Source organism: Aptenodytes patagonicus, chromosome 3 (genome assembly GCF_965638725.1).
Source record: "Aptenodytes patagonicus chromosome 3, bAptPat1.pri.cur, whole genome shotgun sequence".
In the NCBI taxonomy this organism is placed as follows: domain Eukaryota; kingdom Metazoa; phylum Chordata; class Aves; order Sphenisciformes; family Spheniscidae; genus Aptenodytes; species Aptenodytes patagonicus.
Genome location: NC_134951.1, coordinates 43,505,566 through 43,519,127, shown reverse-complemented (window position 1 = coordinate 43,519,127; position 13,562 = coordinate 43,505,566). Strand labels below are relative to the sequence as shown.

Genomic DNA, 13,562 nt, shown 5'->3' with positions numbered 1-13,562 from the left:
AAAGGAAGACCTAAGGAACTACAGGCCAGTCAGTCTCACCTCTGTGCCTGGCAAGATCATGGAACAGATCCTCCTGGAAGCTGTGCTAAGGCACATGGAGGACAGGGAGGTGATTCGAGACAGCCAGCATGGCTTCACCAAGGGCAAGTCCTGCCTGACCAACCTAATGGCCTTCTATGATGGAGTGACTACATCAGTGGACACGGGAAGGGCTACAGATGTTGTCTATCTGAACCTCTGTAAGGCCTTTGACACGGTCCCCCACAACATCCTTCTCTCTAAACTGGAGAGGTATGGATTTGATGGGTGGACTGTCTGGTGGGTGAGGAATTGGTTAGATGGTCACATCCAGAGGGTAGTGGTCAACGGCTCAATGTCCAGATGGAGATCGGTGATGAGTGGTGTCCTGTAGGGGTCCATATTGGGACCGGTACTGTTTAATATCTTCATCAATGACAGAGACAGTGGGATTGAGTGCACCCTCAGCAAGTTTGCAGATGAGACCAAGCTGAGTGGTGCGGTTGACACGCCAGAGGGACGGGATGCCATCCAGAGGGACCTGGACAAGCTTGAGAAGTGGGCCCGTGTGAACCTCATGAGGTTTAACAAGGCCAAGTGCAAGGTCCCGCACCTGGGGTGGGGCAACCCCTGGTATCAATACAGGTTGGGGGATGAAGGGATTGAGAGCAGCCCTGCTGAGAAGGACTTGGGGGTCCTGGTGGATGAAAAGCTGGACATGAGCCAGCAATGTGCGCTCGCAGCCCAGAAGGCCAATCGTATCCTGGGCTGCATCCAAAGAAGCGTGGCCAGCAGGTCGAGGGAGGTGATTCTGCCCCTCGACTCTGCTCTGGTGAGACCCCACCTGGAGTACTGCGTCCAGCTCTGGAGCCCTCAGCATAAGAAAGACACGGACCTGTTGGAGCGGGTCCAGAGGAGGGCCACAAAAATGATGAGGGGGATGGAACACGTCTCCTATGAAGAAAGGCTGAGAGAGCTGGGGTTGTTCAGCCTAGAGAAGAGAAGGCTTCGGGGAAGCCTTATTGCAGCCTATCAGTACTTAAAGGGGGCTTATAAAAAAGATGGCGGCAAACTTTTTAGCAGAGCCTCTTGTGACAGGACAAGGGGGAATGGCTTTAAACTAAAGGGGGGTAGATTGAGACTAGATGTAAGGAAGAAATTTTTTACGCTGAGGGTGGTGAAACACTGGCCCAGGTTGCCCAGAGAGGTGGTGGATGCCCCAGCCCTGGAAACATTCAAGGTCAGGTTGGGCGGGGTTCTGAGCAACCTGATCTAGTTGAAGATGTCCCTGCCCACGGCAGGGGGGTTGGACTAGATGACCTTTAGAGGTTCCTTCCAACCCAAACTATTCTATGATTCTATGATTCTATGATTCCAGCAGTGGGAAGAAGGGGAATCCCAAATGCTTGCCTTTTGCCCGCTCATGAGACAGCAGTCACCACTAAACTGGTCTCACTGAGGGTGGCCATCCAAGCCATATTTCATCATATTAAAATACAAGGGAATAGAACAAGCAGAGAAAAATAGACAGCTCAGAGTGAGTGCAGCTATGGGATCCTTATTTGTCTTGGTGACTCTAGGTTGAATAGAATTGGTTTTAACAGTAAATGGTTTTCCCAGCCAGCGAAGTCAGTGACAAACTGCTGGTCCCGAAGGGAAAGGATCAAGATTTCCCTTCGGTGGTCAAAAATCAATGTCGGTGTTGGAGAGGGAATCTTACTAGTCTTCTAGGTAGCAGGGAAAAGCCTCAAAGCATGTGCATCAAAAACCTTAGAAACTCAAATAATTAAAGATTAGGGTGCTGTGTTGAGTTTTCAGATTTTTTTTTTTTTAAGCCAACCCCAGTTTTTGCAGTTTGGCTGGTGACTTCTGAATGCCTGATGTGGGCAGACTGGAAGCGCCACTCTTTCCTCAGTGTCACCACTCTGGCCAAAAGGCCTGCTGGTTCCTGGGGTTGATGGGGTGGGATGTGAGGGCTTCTCTGGGAGGAGATCCGGACTCCTTCCCTCAACTTGGTTGGAGATAGCTGGGGAGCCACTGTGATTTTTTTTTTTTCCCTAGATGGATGTATGTCAGGGACATGATGCCTGTGCTTTTTGGGGAAGCTGAGGGGTTTTGTTCTGTTGTGCTGATGGCTTAGGTTTTGATGTCCAGTGTCACCAGTGCACTGTATTTCTGTAAACAGACCAAATTTTTACTATTTCTATCCATGTTGCAGAGCCCCTGAGGAACACCTTTGTGCATGGTTCCCACCAAGTAGACACACATAGTTACACAATTACTCTTCCAGTGCTAATGTAATGGCGTTTTAATCTTCTTCTTGTCTTGTTTTCCTATGCTACCTCCCATCACAGGCATTAGGATACTGCTAGAGCCCAAAAACTTGGAGTAACATTCATAAAATTGAGAAATAGCCTAACAGCCTTTGGTGAGAAGGTGACTTTTTGTAAAGGAAAAACACGGTGTTTCTGTAATTTTTGCTCAAAACCTCCTTGTCTTATAGAGCTACCTGGGACAAAGGTGGGGTGTTAGGAAAGTTGCACTGAAGTTGCATATAAGGAACAAAACATGGCAACAACTTTGAGGTTCCAGCCTTGGAAAGCATGATTCACATGCATGGAGATAGCTCAGGTGCTACAGGTTCTTGCACAGCTGCAGAATTATGCAGTGTATTTTTAGTGACAGATGATAAGCCTGGTGGAAAAAAATATAAAGGAAAGTAAACAAAAGCCTGTTAAGAGGCGATCCTTGTATTTTCTTCTGTAATGTTATTCGTCAGGCAGTCACAACGATTTGCTATGCCCTGTGAGTCCTTCCAGTTTTTTGCTGCGGCAATGCCAGTCAAACTGATGTGGTCTGACCTGTGTAGGATAAAAAGGCTTTTGTAGTGCTGAAGCGGAGTAGAGGAGCCCATGGGACGCGTATGACTGTAACTGGTCGCTGTCTGAAGACCCTCCCTGCTCTCTGAGGGCAGCTCAGGGACCGCAGTCTAATGGAGAGTCCAGGCCTGTGGCATTGCATTGGGCCTGTGATGTTATGGTGCAGGTGGGAAAGGCAACTCATCTCTGGAAAACATAAATAATAGCATAAGGAGATTGTGAGTGACATTAGACTGTAAAGAAACCCTATACTGTAAAAGTGATGGTTCCCAAGCTTGGTGGAATAACGGGCAGCTGTTAACCTTCAACATTTTTGGTGGACCAGTCTACAACTTCACCACTGAACTTTAAGCTAAAAAGGGGATGGGGTCTGTAGCTGCTTTATTGTGGCCACAGTGACTCTTGCTGGTCTGCAGAGGACAGTCAGTGAGCTGCCAGCCCAACACAGCTGTGACCACTGGACAGAGCAGCTAGGGTTATGCAAGGTGAAATGGAAGAAAAACATTGGAGAAAGGTGAAGGGCTTTTCAAGAAAGAGTATCTTTGTAAAGAGCAAGTGAGCAAGCAAATGTTGTGTAAGTTGTGTTATTAACAGCCCAGTAAGCATGGTTGTCTTGCCTGCTCTCAGCCCACTAGAGACAAGCTATTGGGTATGGTGGTAATGACAAAGATTTCTGCTGATGTTAAAAGTAGCCTCCATAAGCTAAAATCGACTGCATTTGTTATGACCCTTAGAGAGTTATTTCCGCGTCAGTGACCTTGTTCTAGCTAGCAGATGTTCAGGTAATATTTACAAATATTAATATTTAAAGATTATGTAAATGTTTGGTTTGCTGCCTTCCTTAAACATCCTTTTTAAGCATTTCATCTATGACATCTCATATTTTACAGGGAGCCTCTGAATAAGCAGCTTTAGTTGATACTTAAAATAGCTATATCTTCTTTGCTGAGGAACAGCCTAATGCTGTACTTTTATTATATTTCTTCATAGCCCAATAGCCTAACATCAGCTGGTCCTCGCTGCTCTTTCTTGGCAGTATTTTTGTCAGGATGGATGAATGGTGAGGTGAATGAAGCATCAGTAATTCACTTAGGGTTCGTATCAAGGGCTGGAATAAAACTTGCTTCTCCTTCAATGAGATACGAAGAAATGAAGGTCTCTGCAGTCATGTGGCAGCTGATGAGCATATCCTGGGGGTGACTGCCTGGAAGCTGCCCATACCTAAGAGGTCCCAGACATATATACATACGTTAAAAAAGATAAAATATATTTATACATATACACACATATACATGCAGAAACACTGGAGACTGTTTTGCAGCTTGCAGACATGGGATCCCTTATGGACATTTGCGAGCCTTTCTGGGTGTGCACAATATGTCTGGCAGCAAAGAAGTCTCAAACATGCTTGTTTCCCATGTAGATATTTTTATCGCAGGGCCTACGTCTGCCTCGCTCCTTCAAAGATAGATGAAGGGACAGAGAGACTGTCTCACAGAAAAACAATGAGCCTTTGAAATCACTGCCAAAGAGAAAAATTAAAGAGATGTTACAAAGCTTTAGTCTCAGAGCTGGAGTGGAAAACTGACACCAGGCATTTTCACGGTAGCACGCTATTCCCTATCTTCCAAAGCCTGCTGCAGTGTTAAAAAATAAAAACCATGTTTGTGTCCAGTCCTTATTTCTGACTGGGAACTGACTGGTCCTTTGTAGCTTTCATGGCTCCTCCTCAGTGGGTGGTTTTAGGTGCGGAGACATGCTGGGACGTGACAGGATTTAATGTTGGGCACCTTCTGAAGTCATTCCTGAACAGGACTTGTGGAAACCTCCTGGGTTCCCTGGAGGGGTTAGCCCCAGACCGGCTGTCCCCTTCAGCCTGGGACAGAGTTTAGTATTCAAACTAGAGTTTTTGCAAGGTGAAGCAAGCCACAAAGTCTTCTTGGTGTCAGAACCCACCCAAAATGGAGACTTTTTAGGTCCATTTATTCTACTTCTACAACCACAGAAAGCAGATGCAAAGTGGGTCTTCTCTAAAGGTATTCTTTTTTGTACTCTAAAGGTACAGCATCTTTTCTATATGCAGCACCTAAGTCGAATGTGTAATGGCTTTCACTGAAGAGTAGGTCACAAAACAGAGCATCTCACTGCAGAGGAAAGAGAAATGAGAGAGCACTCTCACCTGATTCTCAGGACACTGGGTTGTGAACTTGGCAAAGGAATAAAGACATATAAAGCCACAAACATCTTGACAGGCTGGTCCCTAAGTATCTTTTTAATACCCAACTTTGATTTGAGGCAAGGACACTGACATGCAGGAATTTACAGAAATAAGATGTTGCTGATGCAGTTTCAGAAGGTGGTACCTTTACAGTGAGAAGGTGCAAGGGTGCTTTATCATATCACTTGTAAATCCTATACAGAAATTTTGGGGCTAATGGATACTGTCCAATACAAGAGAGAAAGTAGAAGTGCTCCCATCAGCTTCAGGTTGTGCTTCAGGTCACTGAAATCCTCTCTCAACATGCAAATATAAATATCTCCCTCAAAATGAAAAACTCCTATTTTCCATTTCCAATTTTTATATCGTCAAATTTGCTAATGACTGTGCGAGTGTCTCGAGCTTGCTTGGAAGATGCCGCTGTGCTGTGTCTGAGATGCAAGTGGAATAGTTTATTGGTGGGTTCATTTCTCTGTTGTAAGTGGCATTTCATCTGTGTGTGACTTTTATGAAGTTTTTTAAGAGCCCAGGTTTGCTTTCTGGTTGTATCAGTCCTGCTGAATTAGGATTTGTGTTCTGTAAGATATTGCTGTGGACAGTGATGGAGATAATGGATGTCGACATGTTTGCTGTTTCTGGAAGAAATGCTTCAGTTGAAGGTTATACAATTTCTCTCTAGACCTTGATCTAGAAATACTTCAGCTCATGTTTAATTTGAATAATTCCATGAATTTGGCTGACACTTTTCAGAGACGCTAAAGTATGAGCTGAAAAGCTTTGCTGGGCTGCAGTCTTTGAGCAAAGCAGCACTGCTTCCTCCTCTCAGCCAAATCCACAGCTTTCACATGGATCTGTTTAGCTTCCCGTCCAGCAGTGAACATCCTAGAGAGGAGCCTGAGCTTTGAGATTTCTCCAGTGTTAGAGTATTCAGGTCTTTTCCTGCTTGTAATTCTCCAAGCTGATCCTTCTGTATTTCCTCTCTCTCTGAAGAAAAAATGAATATTGATAAAATACTGTTTATGACAAGGAAAAGTTAGCTGATGAGGGCTTTTTTTTACATTTAATGCTATAATCTATGTTACTTGTCCTCTGACTACCTGTTCAGTGTGTCAGATACCATCTCAGCTGTTCTTTTCCCTTCCTATTCACACCTTCCTCATCCTCTGCTCCCTCTCAATAGAGTTTTTTTCTGTTTGCTCATCCCTAGTGGCATTTGATGTGGAATTTGACAAAGCACCTGGAGCCCCAGTGGTTCAACAGTTTGGTCTCACTAATCCTTGGAGTCAATTGGGAACTGCTAGCTTTTTAAACCTGTCTTTCTGGAAACTAAAGATCTCTTGACATTTTTCTGTGACTGATCAACAGTCATTTAATTCAATGGTATGTGCTGTAGCCAAGATGACCTTTAAAGAAACCCAGGGTTTGTTTCTGTGGTTTAAAGAGGGCATTTCTTTACAGGTCTTCTGTTTTGCTTCAGACACTGCATGCACTTACAATGTTGCTCGCATCAAGTGCCTCCGCAAAACTGCATCTTGGTAGAAGTTTTGAAGAGTGATGGGCCAAGTGAATAAGCAATTGTCATTATCAGTTATGCTTATCACCTAGAGCAGGACTTGGTGATCATTCGATTCCTACCACTAGCTCCCAGGCAGCAACATTTGGGCTGGCCCCACTGGCCCTTCACCCACTCTTCCCTCCTCAGCCCAACCTCTTGTCCAAGCCTCCTCCAAAGGGTCTTGGTTTCTCAGCGTGCCCTCATTCCCATTTGTGTGCTTTCTCATTGCCTCAGCCCCAGGTGCTGAATGAGGAGCAGAGAGAAGGGAAAAGCAGCGATTGCTCCTGCTGATTGTAGTAGGATTTTGCCCAAGAAAGGCAGGGTAAATATTTCCACTGATAAGGAAGTTTTGCAGTCTCATCTTCATACTGTCTGATTAAGAATTTCACGTTTGAGTCCAAAGGTCAAATGATTTCTCCCTCTCTCTATTATACTTACTGTTTTATCGTCCCTCAAATTCGTCATTAACTGCAGAAAAGAAAAAAAGTAAAAGCAGTTTCACTGATGTACAAGGTGCCTAACCCAACCTCAGGCCTCTTCTCTCAAGGGCTTTGCAGACCATCTGGCTTTACAGTGAACACCCTTTATTTTGGGTTTAATAAAGCTTCATGGCAACTCCAGACTGAACCTTAGATTTTGTCCTTGCAATGAGGTAACTGGGTTGGTTATCCACCTCATTGGTTATCTGGGAGCCAAACTGAGTGTTTGGTGCAAGAACATGAAAAGAGTATGGACGTAGTATTTTATCTTCAAGAGCAGATAGGGAAGGAATAGGAGAGAGGGACAAATACCATCTTGGCAGTGTTCTTCTGTTTGTGGTTTTGTTTTTTTGTGTTTAGTTTTTGGTTGTTTTTTTTTTTTTCCATCTGTGATTAGTGTTCAGACAAGCGTGGAAATTGCAGCAGTAAATAGACTTTGGATGGGTTTTGATTTCCTGAATCAAGGCTAAATTAAGCATTCATACACAGAGAGTGTCTCTTGCAGTCTGGAAGTTGAGGGGGGCTGCCCAGCATGTGTTGGGCACACAGCCCCTCGGCACCAGGGAGACCCGGTGGGAAGTAGCATGGCTGACCGCTGCCTTCCTCTTCTGGCACAACCTGATTGCGCTGTGAAGCAGTCCTGGCAGAGACCGTGTCTTCTCTCTTAGCACCGTGCCTACCACAACATGGCTGTTTGGAAGCACTGTGGGCACTACTGCAATGTCAACAGCTGTGTGTGACAACAAATAATATTAATTACAAATGCTTTCTCTCGCAAGAGCCAGAGGCAGTGCTGAGGGCAGCCTTGTGCCTGCCCTGACGTGGGCTGTGTTGGACCGTGGAGCCTTTCTGAAGTGACTTACTCTGAGCATTGAGCTTTGCTGTAGCAGAGGCCCAAGTTAAGTATCACAAACATGACTACACTGAAGAGCTATTATGTATTTAAAGGCATTAAGGGAATAGATAAGTATTTGAATCGTTGCCTAGGCTCTTCTTGACTACGATGTATGACTTCACAAGGTATCTGAGCAAAGAAAGGTACAACAGGGCACTGCCTATCAGCAGGTTTGTGTTGTTTCCCTGTTGATTATACTACACATCAAAATGCTTGTTATCACCACAGATACAGTGCTTTTTGCTACCTTGTTTAAAAAAAACCCAAAGCACATTTTACTGAGCAGGAGGAATGTCATATAGAAATTCTTTCTCTTGGTGTTGTTTTTAACTTTTCTTTACTCAATGTCCTAAATAATCATAGAGAGTAGAAGGAAGTGTGGCTGCAACCGAGGTATAAACTCATAGAGTGATTCCAGATTGAAAAGGACTGCACTGAAATACTGCATGTAAGACAGGCAGGGATGTAGTGAGATGTAGCATCGCTTATTAGGTCAACTGAAAAAGCCAGAAGTAACAAACCACCTCCTTAAAAACAGCACTCTATAAGCTAATTTGCTTGTTAGACCTTATCATACTCTACAACTACTCAGCTGACGGGGATGAAGGGGAGCAGAATACTGCAAAGCCATTGCCACAATATTTCCATTTAATGAAGCCACCATTTCCTCTGGTCAAACCAGAAGATGACGCATTTGTGGGGTGACAGAAGGGCCATGTGCTAGTCATTGTCTGCAGGATGCTGGATTGCGTGTTAGGAAGGACACATCTGCCTTGGATGTAAGCAATGTCTCCTCCCGGGGCAAGGAGCCAATCAAAAGAAAGGATGCATGGCAAGGGTGACAAAGAAAAGATATCTGTGATTTTTTGCCATGGATTTGCCTCTCTTTGATGAGTTACCATGGTCTGAGAAGGAATCCACTGGCTGATGAATGGTTGCATCTTGTGGCCAGATCAGTAGGCACCGAGCACGTTTCCTGGCCTGGCAGGCAGGGACTGGCTCATGAGGACCTGAGCTGGTGTCACCAAAAGCAGAGGGCTCTCTGACCTGCTGTCCTCCTCCCCGCCTGTCTCCTCTGGCCCCAGTGGCTGACTTGGCCACCTGGCAGGTCTTTCCCTGGGCTGATTCAAGTCACTGATTTGGAAGAAAATAGTCCAATTGCTGCTGCTGCTGTTGGTTTTGGCTGGGTTAAGTTTCTGTGGGTCAGTGAGCTGAACAGTTTTACAGAAGGCCCCACCGCAAGTTCAGTCTACTCATCTATGCAACTTCACCCTTTCCTGAAAGTCATTCCCCATGTAATTTGGGGAGGGGGCTGAGGACTGTTCTCACCTGCTGAATGAGCACACCTGTGTTGTGAAGCCCTGTGTGCAAGAGGAAAACATCTTCAGCAGTTCTCAGCCCCGCTGCTGGACGTGGTTGTGACAGCACGTCTGTGTTTCATCAGTGGTTGCAGACTGGGGCTTTGTGGGTTTTCCCAGTTTCAGGGAATACCTGGGAGAAGGGGAACTGAACACCAACAGGGTGAGAATTTCCTCAGCCTCCAGTGATTCCTTATAGTACATAAGCAACTGAAAGGGGGCAAGATGGGCTCATGTCTTTGGAGCGAAAAATCTTACCAAAGTCTCTGGGCTCCTGAGAAACATGCCAGTGCTGATTAATTGGAATTTCTCCCCAAGTAAATCTTCCTGCAAACACCCTTCGGCTTGGACAGACACCACCAAGATGTGAATAGGACTGAGCAAATGTTTGCTGGCATTTTTTTTAAGCATGAAGTGCACAGCTGTGTGTCTGAATGTGATGTGTGGGTGTTTGTAAGCATCTAGGAGTCATCTAAAAGTGCTGGGTTAGCCATGTTTCAGCTTCATTGCTGGGGGCAACAGTCACTTAAATTGGAATTGGTGGTGCTGAGGAGCCTGGTCTTGCTCCACAGGGCTCAATTCAGGGTGCCTGTACCCAGCACAGCCGCTGACAGACGGCGTGGGCGCAACAGGCTGAAGCCGTGCCTGTGGAAGTGGGACAGTGTCACCGTCAGCACGCTCTGCTGTAATTTGGTGAGGCTGGCTTACCAAAGCCCTAGCAAAATCTGTATCAGGCCCAGTCAGAGTAATCAGCTTGTGTCATGGGCTTTGCGATTACCCTTTCCCTACCAAAGCTGGGTTGGTGCTTCTTTCTCCTCCAGCAGAGGCAAATGCAAGGCTGTGTTCAAAAGCCCTGAAGATGCGTGGGACTCTGTGCATGCTGCTGCAGGTACAGGAGCAGGATGGATGGCAGCTTGCAAAAGTGCTCTGCATTCTTAAAACAGCAGTTCTGCTGTCTTGTTGGGCTTACAGTGTATTCAGAGCTTGGATGTGTTCTTGAGAAAGATGCTACTGTAACTAAATACATGCATGCAGCAGGCCCTCCTGCACATGGCACTGTGCAAATATGGGTCCGGATCTACAAAGGGATTGTGGTGCCTCTTAAATACCATCCAACTGCTAATCAGGTTCAAAATCTACGTGCTAAAAATCTTTGCAAACTGTCATGGAGGCCACTATGGTCCTCGGAAAATTCATTTCTGCTGGACAAGTCCCAGACATGTCTGCAGAGCTGCTACTTCCTTCGCCGCGGTCTGTCTCACTGACAGTGCCCAGGCTGGAGATACGCTCTAGATAACGCACATCGGCATGAGCCCTGTGAGACCCACTGCCACACACTGAGAGCTCAAGGTAACAATGGATCCACTTGGACTGTTCCTCAGCAGTTCCTGCTGACCTGCCTTGGTGGGTCGTGCTTGGTGTGCATATCTCTGTAGGCACTTACCTCCTCAGTGCACTGGAAAAGAGAAGAAGCTGTGTGAGGACACTCTATGGGGAACTTGAGTAACCTGCGGAGGTCCTGGTCATTAATGAGCAGCAGTCTACAGTGAAATTTTGATACAGGGTTTCTAGTAATAGAGGCGTATGCATTTATTATGGGATATTTTCTGCTTATTTACTCTTTGTGAATTCTCTGGTTGCTAATTTTAAAACTACTGTGGAAAACTATTAACAACATCAATGAGTCATATGAATGAAAATGGTGATGGGTTCTTGAGAGTTTAATGTAGCTTGTCTTGTTGATAAGAAATGAGAAACCCACAAGGAAGAGCTCATTGATTGCAGTTTCTTCTTCTCAGTCCCCTGTTCTTGCGGCCAAATTTGTTGATAAAGGCCTAAAATTTATGATGGGATGGCTCAGCTTTTAAAAACATAAGCAAATGTTTCATCCAAGCTCTGGATTAGCTGGGCAGTGTCACCATTGCAGCGCATGCCAAGGGGAAGATAATTCAGTGTTTCAAAAGGGGCCTTACATGGTTATTCACTGACTCTTCCCCCGGTTCCCTTGTGAAGAATCATGGACAGAAAAGCATAACATAAGCTCAGAAATGTTTTGCATGCTACCTTATAGTGCTAATTAAATACAGATGATATAAAAGAACAGTTATTTACATATCTAAATCTCATTCTACTACAGGCCCTGCAATTCCTGTTGGGGTGGATGTGCAAGTTGAAAGCTTGGACAGTATTTCTGAGGTTGACATGGTACGTAATCCTCTTTTAAGACTCAATTATTCAGTCGTAAAAAGTTCCTCCCACTTGAAACCTATGGATTTCAAATTACTGGTCAGATGAAAGTAATGGCAGCATTTGGCAAGTTCGAAGAGGCTAATACTCAGAACTAAAAACTTGATAAAACCAGGTGATCAAAGGCTTATTTCTGTATCTTCAGATAAAGATTAAAAGTATGAAGGAAAAAGGGACCTTAAATGGGAGAATAATCAGTGCTGTGAAGGATCTATCACAACCAAAAATATAAACAGCTGTGTACAAAGGTTTGAAGGTATATGGTGAAGTTCACATAAGCTGTGCTTACTGCAAGTTTTCTTCCTTAGGGAACCATTGAGTCCATTTGTTTTATAGAATCATAGAATAGTTTGGGTTGGAAGGGACCTTTAAAGGTCATCTAGTCCAACCCCCCTGCCGTAAATGCATGATTCTGGGAGGTGCATTAGAAAATTAAGTTGGCAATGTAAATGAGAAGGAGCTGCTCCTGCTTCTTCACCACTGGGAGTTACCTCACTGAGGCGTGTGAGTGGGAGCTGCCAGGGGGAGCCTGAACTGCCTCTGCCAGAGTGGAATTTTGTGGGGGGGAATAGTCTTTCAGTCACTGATGATGCTGTTCAGGAAATTTGCACCAAGTTCAATTGTGATTTAGTATATTTATTTTTTTATTAATTAAAATAAGGAAGAAATACATGCAGTTGTTAACCCTCAACAGGTTTCAAGGTGTTCCCAGTGAAAGGAGTGTTCACAAGCATTTTCCTGGTTTTGTTGGTTTTGGGTTTTTTTTTTCTTAAACTATAAGAAATGGAATAAAAACACTGGAAAGAGAAGTGGAAAGGGGAACATAGAGGAGAAGAGGAAGCTTCTTGATTCCTTCCTCCTTCTGCCTTTTCCTCCCTGTTTTTGGGCACCTTCTCTGGTCTAGGCAAAACATGAAGACTTGAAGAGCTTTAGGCTGATCAGTATTTACTGTGGTGCAATTACATCTTCATTAAAAGAAGGGAGCTTGCCTGCCTGGATATTGAAAGAGAGGGCTGGGGGGGGATGCATGCAATGAAGCGTGTGGGAGGGAGCTTTCAGCGCAGGAAATGGCTGTCGCAAGGGGACTTGGGGCTCTTATGTATCAAGATAATGTCATAGCAGCAAAAAGACCTAATTAGTGCAAGTAAATAACTTGCAGTGCTTTCTGTCAGGAGCATCTGATTTCAACAAAAATCTTGCCCATCAGAAAGCTTTGAGGGCAGCTCTCTCTCCCTTTGCTGTAGACAGCTCCGCAGTCTTATTTTCCCAGCACAGGACAAGTACTTTCCACAGCAGTTGCTGATTTGTATTTGGGGTGGAAGAACGGTCTCCCAGGTCAGTCTGGGTTACACTGGTTTGTTTTTCCAGCAGTTTGTCCCATGTGGGTGTTCATGGAGAGGAGAGCGGGCAGCAAGCTGTCTGCGTGGCCAGGGGAGCTGGCCTGGCTGTGCCTGCACCAGGGTGCCCTCCTCGGCTCCCCACTGCAGGCAGGGCAGAGCTGCAGGCAGGGCAGAGCTGCAGGCAGGGCCAAACTGCAGGCAGGACTTCCTTCAAACTGCTCTGAAGGGTTAGTGGCCTTGGAAACTGGGTACCCTCGGTTGGGAAGCCTTTGCTTACCGCTGCTTCAACAGGCATCTGGTGCCCCAAAGAAGCACCAGACTGAAGCTGGCTGCTGTGTACACTGGCAGGGGATGCTCTTGAGGCTGCCCGGAGTGCGGCACAAACATGAAGTGTCCTGCCAAAAGTGAGGTGCTTGTGTATGCTCATTCACTGTGCCTCCAGCAGGTACTATCGTTCTCTCAGTTCATTGTAAAACTTGTTTCCTAAGGGATTTTCCTACTCATGAGTGGTGAAATAAACCCCTTTTCTTGGTTTGTAACTAGCGTGTGTGCTGGTCAGAAAGGAGCAACCTG

At 45.4% G+C, this 13,562-nt stretch overlaps 1 protein-coding gene across 1 annotated transcript in view; it reads left to right on the top strand.

The window, feature by feature from the left end:
- LOC143158992 (gamma-aminobutyric acid receptor subunit rho-2) overlaps positions 1-13,562 on the top strand; it is a 41,814-nt gene that overhangs the window by 13,659 nt on the left and 14,593 nt on the right. Inside the window, exon 3 of the mRNA XM_076335457.1 lies at positions 11,540-11,607. Within this exon, the coding sequence (XP_076191572.1) occupies positions 11,540-11,607 (68 nt within the window). The remainder of the gene's footprint in view (positions 1-11,539; positions 11,608-13,562) is intronic.